Genomic DNA, 7382 nt, shown 5'->3' with positions numbered 1-7382 from the left:
GCAGCGGTCTAAGGCACTGCATCTCAATGCTAGAAGCATCACTACAGACCCTGGTTTGATTCCAGGATGTATCACAACCGGCCGTGATTGGGAGTCCCATAGGTGACGCACAATTGGCCCAGTGTCGTCCAGGTTAGGGTTTGGCCGGGGTAGGCCGTCATTGTAAATAAGAATTTGTTCTTAACTGACTTGCCTAGTTAAATAAAGGTTCAAATAAATAAAATAAAAATAACAAAAGCCTGCGCACCCTTTAACACTGTTGTCTATTTTCACCTTGAACAACAGGGTATATTTAAGCAATAAGGCCTGAGGAGGTGTGGTATCTTTTATACCATGGAAATAATTTAACAATAATTCTGCCACTAGAAATGTGTTCAATATCCACTAAAGTGATAGCTGACAAGTTTACTAGCTAAATAGCTACAGTAGTTGCGGTGGTAAACAAACAAACATACTTGCTAGTTTAGCTAACCAAACCATTAGTCCTAGCTGTTTTCAATTAGACTTTTTCTTTCAAAAGCAGCTCAAACAAAACATGTAAAAATGAACTACAGCCATTGAATAATACCGTGGAAATATACTGTGCATTATAGGGAAATAATGCACGCTCTAGAATGCCCATCAAGTCAATCAGAAAGGAGTATCAATCAGCATCCAGGACTCAAACTCCGTGGCTTATAATAAATTGTAGACCAGGCCCACATTATTTTTGCTAGTAGCCTTAATACACAGTGAGTGAACCTCTCCAACAACAGATTTTAAATGACTCACACTCTTCTTTTATATTTAGATTGACATCATGATAGCCTAGTTTGCAATCAGTGCTGGAGCATAAATAAATGGCAATCTTAATAGCTAATGTAACACCTTCCAGGCTACTTTGTTTCATTGGCTGATCATGCAATTTATATGCTATTTTTAGAATTTATATAATTAGTCAGCATTTAATGAAAGAATAGTAGAGGGCCATGCAACAGTGAAAAAAAGAGAAGTCTCAGTACCCCAAACTACTTGAGTTCCAAACTAAACCCAACACTAACTCAACTACAGTGATTGATTTAATGTGTTCATATTGCTGTGTTATTGACTGTAAATGTAGCTTGGGAGGTCTTTTGATTACCCAGAGCAATAAGAGCATCAATTATAACTTTTGGCGTTGACTAAAGTTATGATTATGTAAATTGACTATCATTGTGTTGTGTTGTGCAGTGCTTAATGTATGTGACAGAAATTGCAACTTGAATTCATATTTCAGTATATCTTATTTTCATAAAATACCAGGAACAACGTCAATATCATTTGACATAATAGATTTTCACATTGCTGTATTCTGAGTTAGCCAGGGGTCACAGGGTGTTGAAATATAGCATACGCATACCCCCTTCAATTTCTAGTCTCCATCTGATAGCCATAGTGAAATTGTACACTGTGGTGGTACAACTACCTAAAGTACTGGTGACTACATCCAAACTTCTATTCTTGGTATGTCATACCAGACTCTTGCCGAGCAGAGTATATTTAACCTTGCTCCCTGACCCGACAGCACAGCAAAATTACTTTTTGTTCAGTTTTCCCCTTCCATTACTTAGGCAGGACAACAACCCTCCTGTTTAGCTCGAGCTTATGGGATTTCTTTACTAGACTTCGATTGGTTTCAATCGAAAATGTATGTTTTAATGTGCAGCTCTGGATTTTGTTTTTGCCTCTGCTTCACACTGCCTAAGGTGTTTTCACATATAGTCCAATCTCAGTTTGAGAGAATGCCAAGAGTGTGCAAATCTGTCAAGGGAAAGGGTGGCTACTTTGAAGAATCTCAAATATAAAATATATTTTGATTTGTTTAACACTTTTTGGGTTACTAAGCACCGGTGCGTCAATCTACAGTTGAAGTCGGAAGTTTACACACACCTTAGCCAAATACATTAGAACTCCGTTTTTCACAATTCCTGACATTTAATCCAAGTAAAAATTCCCTGTCTTAGGTCAGTTAGGATCGACATTTTATTTTAAGAATGTGAAATGTCACAATAATAGTAGAGAGAATGATTTATTTCAGCTTTTATTTCTTTCATCACATTCCCAGTGGGTCAGAAGTTTACATACACTCAATTAGTATTTGGTAGCATTGCCTTTAAATTGTTTAACTTGGGTCAAACGTTGCAGGTAGCCTTCCACAAGCTTCCCACAATAGGTTGGGTGAATTTTGGCCCATTCCTCCTGACAGAGCTGGTGTTACTGAGGCAGGTTTGTAGGCCTCCTTGCTCGCACACGCTTTTTCAGTTCTGCCCACAAATTTTCTATGGGATTGAGGTCAGGGCTTGTGATGGCCACTCCAATACCTTCTTGACTTTGTTGTCCTTAAGCGATTTTGCCACAACTTTGGTAGTATGCTTGGGGTCGTTGTCCATTTGGAAGACCTATTTGTGACCAAGCTTTAACTTCCTGACTGATGTCTTGAGATGTTGCTTCACTATATCCACATGAATTTCCCTCCTCATGATGCCATCTATTTTGTGAAGTGCACCAGTCCCTCCTGCAGCAAAGCACCCCCACAACATGATGCTGCCACCCCCGTGTTTCACGGTTGGGATGGTGTTCTTTGGCTTGCAAGCCTCCCCCTTTTTCCTCCAAACATAACAATGGTCATTATGGCCAAACAGTTCTATTTGTGTTTCATCAGACCAGAGGACATTTCTCCCAAAAGTACGATATTTGTCCCCATGTGCAGTTGCAAACCGTGGTCTGGCTTTTTTATGGTGGTTTTTGAGCAGTGGCTTCTTCCTTGCTGAGCGGCCTTTCAGGTTATGTCGATATAGGACTTGTTTTACTGTGGATATAGATATTTTTGACCCGTTTCCTCCAGCATCTTCACAAGGTCCTTTGTTGTTGTTTTGGGATTGATTTGCACTTTTCGCACCAAAGTACGTTCATCTCTAAGAGACAGAACGCGTCTCCTTCCTGAGCGGTATGATGGCTGCGTGGTCACATGGTGTTTATACTTGCATACTATTGTTTGTACAGATGAACGTGGTACCTTAAGGCATTTGGAAATTGCTCCCAAGGATGAACCAGACTTGTGGAGGTCTACAACTTTTTTTCTGAGGTCTTGGCTGATTTCTTTTGATTTTCCCATGATGTCAAGCAAAGAGGCACTGAGTTTGAAGGTAGGCCTTGAAATACATCCACAGGTACACTTCCTATTGACGCAAATGATGTCAATTAACCTATCAGAAGCTTTTAAAGCCATGACATCATTTTCTGGAATTTTCCAAGCTGTTTAAAGGCACAGTCAACTTAGTATATGTAAACTTCTGACCCACTGGAATTGTGATACAGTGAATTATAAGTGAAATAATCTGTCTGTAAACAATTGTTGGAAAAATTACTTGTGTCATGCACAAAGTAGATGTCCTAACCGAGTTGCCAAAACTATAGTTTGTTAACAAGAAATTTGTGGAGTGGTTGAACAACGAGTTTTAATGACTCCAACCTAAGTGTATGTAAACTTCTGACTTCAACTGTAAGTAACATGATAAAAAATCCCTTTACAAATATGTCTGTTTTAGCTAGAAATATATGTTTTTTTTTGCATTTGATGCATCTCAATCCACCACATCTACCTATGTTGCAGTTTGTTGTATTTCCGCATCTGTGGGTGAAATGTGTAATGCGGCGTTTGTCAGACCATGGGACATCCCAAAAATGTTCTCACGAAAACGTCTGTAGCGTCCAAAAAGTTTGACCTACATCTATTATGACCACTCTATGGAAACGGGAGACTCTCACGAACACGATGGTCGTCTCCCACAAGTGTTAGGGGACTCGTCAGAGGTCGGTACTGTTGATTTGCCAACTTCTGCTTGTAGCGTCCGAACCGTTTGGGCTACAAGCTAATGTAACCCCAATGTGGAAAGGGGAGATTCTGACAAACACAATGTTGTTCTCTGTTTTGCCCAAGACGCCCACACGTGTCATGGGACTCATCTGAAGGTAACCAGTACCGGTTTTCAAAAAAATTATGGAAGTATGGTAGTGTTGTGCCTACCCAAAATAGGGGTTAAATATGTTTAAAAATAAACATTTCCTGAGCGTTCTTATATCCTAGATATAGGCCAGACACTTCAAAACCTTGTTTCGTATCATTCATTTTTTGACTGTCTATTTTGCCATTTATGAACATGTTATTCAAGGCCAAATTCAATATTTTATCAAATGATTTTGTACTTTTTTTATACCTAAAATTCGAAATAAAATAGCTAAATCCCCCCCACCATGGCTTAGACTTTTAAGAATTCAAAGTTGAGGCATAATAATTACATTTTTAATAATTATAATTTACCAGGTTCTGTAAACCAATTGTAATGACAGTCCACCACAACATACCCAACAGTTTCTGGATTAGCAAAGGGTAGTCTGTGTTAAATTTCATTTTGTATTATTAACACAGTTTGAGATCATTGTGAGGGGATTTCGCCACTGGTTGACATTTTAGTCGCAACAAAGAAATACTTTTACCCACTACACGGCATTGAAAGACGTTTTATTTGTCTATTGTGCTGTATTGAAATGTTTACTCTTTCTGTGCGGCTTTGCGTTTCTGGCATACTATTACCACAGTCAAGGGTGCAAAACTAAAACAGAGGGGTGTCTATAATAATTGTATGATGTTACGCCCACTTCTGTCCATCCTCTGGGCTGCATCCATTCGTACCTCATCAAAGCATCCTCCATACGGAAGTCAACGTAGTTTTTTTCGTGACTTGCGCAGTAGCTACTAGGGTGTAGTCGGATATCGTTTTTTTCCTTCTGAAGTTTCTCTATGGCGGTGGACACAAAGCACTGAAACCGTGGGAGTCTGGGAAACAGAAAGAAGGGTGCGCGAGTGCAAGGAGGAGAATTCGAAAAAAAAAAAACTCATTTGTAAAAGAGAAGATATTGAAAGAGTTTAACGCATGGTTTTAATTGTTTTATAAATATAAAAGTTCGAAGGTGTAGAGGGATTCGTGTAGCTGTAGATAAAGTTTTTAACTTTTGCTTTAGACGGGCTGAGAATGCGTTGGTTTATTCAAGTTGTGTTTTCATTGACTTGTTTGGCTATATGTAGCCACAGTGCTATGGATGAATGCACTGATGATTCGAGTCGGCCTCAGCGATGCATGCCAGAGTTTGTCAACGCTGCTTTCAATGTCACTGTGGTAGCTACCAATACTTGTGGCTCTCCCCCAGAAGAATACTGTGTACAAACCGGGGTTACGGGGGTCACCAAGTCGTGCCACATCTGCGATGCCAGGGATCGTAGACAACATCACAGTGCTGTGTACCTCACCGATTACAACAATCAACAGGACACCACCTGGTGGCAAAGTCAGACTATGTTAGCGGGCATCCAGTATCCAAACTCAATCAATCTAACTCTTCATCTTGGTAAGTGTTGTTTGATTATGTTTAAAACACATGAAAAAATGCATCATGTTTTTTAGCTACCATAACAGCACAATTCACCATCTCATCTGCATACCGATAAGGTGGTGGGGATTTAAGTCTGAGAAGAGGTTGATTTCGAAACAAGTCACTGTCAATCATAAACCACGAACAGAATAGAGTTGATGTTGCAATTTGAAAACAAATCCTAGCTGACGAGCTGAGATTTGCTACAATGTTTCAAATAACGTCTGGCAAGCACACTGACTGCATCGTTTTTTTCTGTGGCAGGCATGAGACAGTTATGAAAGTTACTAATATATTCATCAAATATATATATTTGCGTGTCCTTTGTATATTCAGATTTTTAAAAATAGTTATCATGCTTTCGGTGCCTTACATTTAGACAGGGGAATATATTTCTGATAATTAGTCATGCTTTTATATAACGTCATTTACGCAAGCTGCCGCGCCAAAAGTTTGTTTCACAGCTATAAATTCTAGCCTTGACTGAGAAGATGGGGTGTTTTTTAGCTCTATCTGTGTATAATGAGTATTGTAGGGATTTTGTAATGCATGCCGGGTGAATGGACGATGAAGCCAGACATACGTTTATTGAGTGGGGGTCACATCATGTTGTGGAAAAGAAACCAATGTACTGAGAGAGAAAAAAACTCCTTCGGGTTCATGATTGGAATAGGAATATTCGAAGGCTTTTCCAGAGATTATTTCAGAAGATAAACTTTACATAAGATATTTATGAGAAATGTTTTTGTCTATAAACCTAGCACTACTGTTTTTAAATAGTTATAGACATTCCTGAGCGGTTTAGTCATAGGTCTCGTTGTAACTTCTTTGTAACCTAAGGTAGCAAACTTTGATAAACTGGTGGAGGCTGTAGTCGCCTATTCTATAAGTGGACACAAAATTGGTGTAATCTGCACTTTGTCTAGTTAATTGTAATTATTCTTAACTTAAAAAAAAAAAAGAGTTTTGAAACAAAATCGAACGTTATTGTTTTGTCGGACTACACGTTCCTCTATATAACACAGTCCAAGCACAATAAACTTCAGTATAAGCACACCATAGGCCAGAGATCAACAACTAGATTCAGCGCATTTTTGTTTTGTTTTGTGGATGGTCAATTACAAATAACTTTTAGAGGGAAAATTGACCACATGAATCCTAAACAGATATAATATTAAACTAAAACATCATTTCAAACCTTGCTTCTGTTTGTATACACATCTCTCTCATGCGTGGGGATACTTTGAAACAAATTTCCCAAATTCTAATCCCTTAGAGTTGATTTGCTGGTGTTTTTAGACTTATGTCCAACAATAAAATGTACTATTTGAATTTGTTTTAAACGCGTTTTTTTGGCTCTGTTCCATGTGATTACAGTATCTATTTGATGCACAAAGAGGGAGATTAGATTAAGCTCTGTAAAATGTCACTGTTCCCTTTGTGAAGTAGCACTCAAGATTACAATTCCTATTGACTATTGGTATTACCTAAACTCCTGGTTCAATGAGCCCTAACATTTAGGGTTGTTGTTACTGTCTTACTGATATATTATTAGTATGCTTGCTAGAAATGGCAAGGACACTACTGTTATCTAACATGCCTTTCAAGCTTATTAAGTTGTTGATATTAATAAACGTGAAGCAGTATGTGGGGAAAAAGTGAAACATTTCTGTACAATCATATTCTCTCAACGTATTTCCTGGATTGATTTGTTGGCAACATTGAGCTTTTAATATAATTACATTTTTGACTTAGTCCTACATTACCTCACAAGAGCCTTCAAGGCTGGCACTCGTGGCATGAAGTGACCTCTGCTAGTTTCCCATTATCACTCTACAGTCATGAGTTCACTGATTAGATTGTTCATATTACGCAAATCCCAGAATTTCTGCCAACCAAGCAAAATCATATTGTGGAGGAGGGGATTCTGAGGG

The 7382-nt window shown here is 38.5% G+C and overlaps 1 protein-coding gene across 2 annotated transcripts in view; it reads left to right on the top strand.

Moving 5' to 3' along the window:
- The first annotated feature begins 4823 nt into the window (after positions 1-4823).
- LOC120055928 (laminin subunit gamma-1-like) overlaps positions 4824-7382 on the top strand; it is an 82607-nt gene continuing 80048 nt past the window's right edge. For both annotated transcript variants that reach the window (XM_039003984.1, XM_039003985.1), the window contains exon 1: positions 4824-5424. In XM_039003984.1, the coding sequence (XP_038859912.1) occupies positions 5052-5424 (373 nt within the window). In that variant the 5' untranslated portion in view covers positions 4824-5051. The remainder of the gene's footprint in view (positions 5425-7382) is intronic.

The sequence above is a fragment of the Salvelinus namaycush genome, chromosome 11 (assembly GCF_016432855.1).
Source record: "Salvelinus namaycush isolate Seneca chromosome 11, SaNama_1.0, whole genome shotgun sequence".
NCBI classification, from domain to species: Eukaryota; Metazoa; Chordata; class Actinopteri; order Salmoniformes; family Salmonidae; genus Salvelinus; species Salvelinus namaycush.
This window is presented reverse-complemented; position numbering and strand designations above follow the sequence as displayed.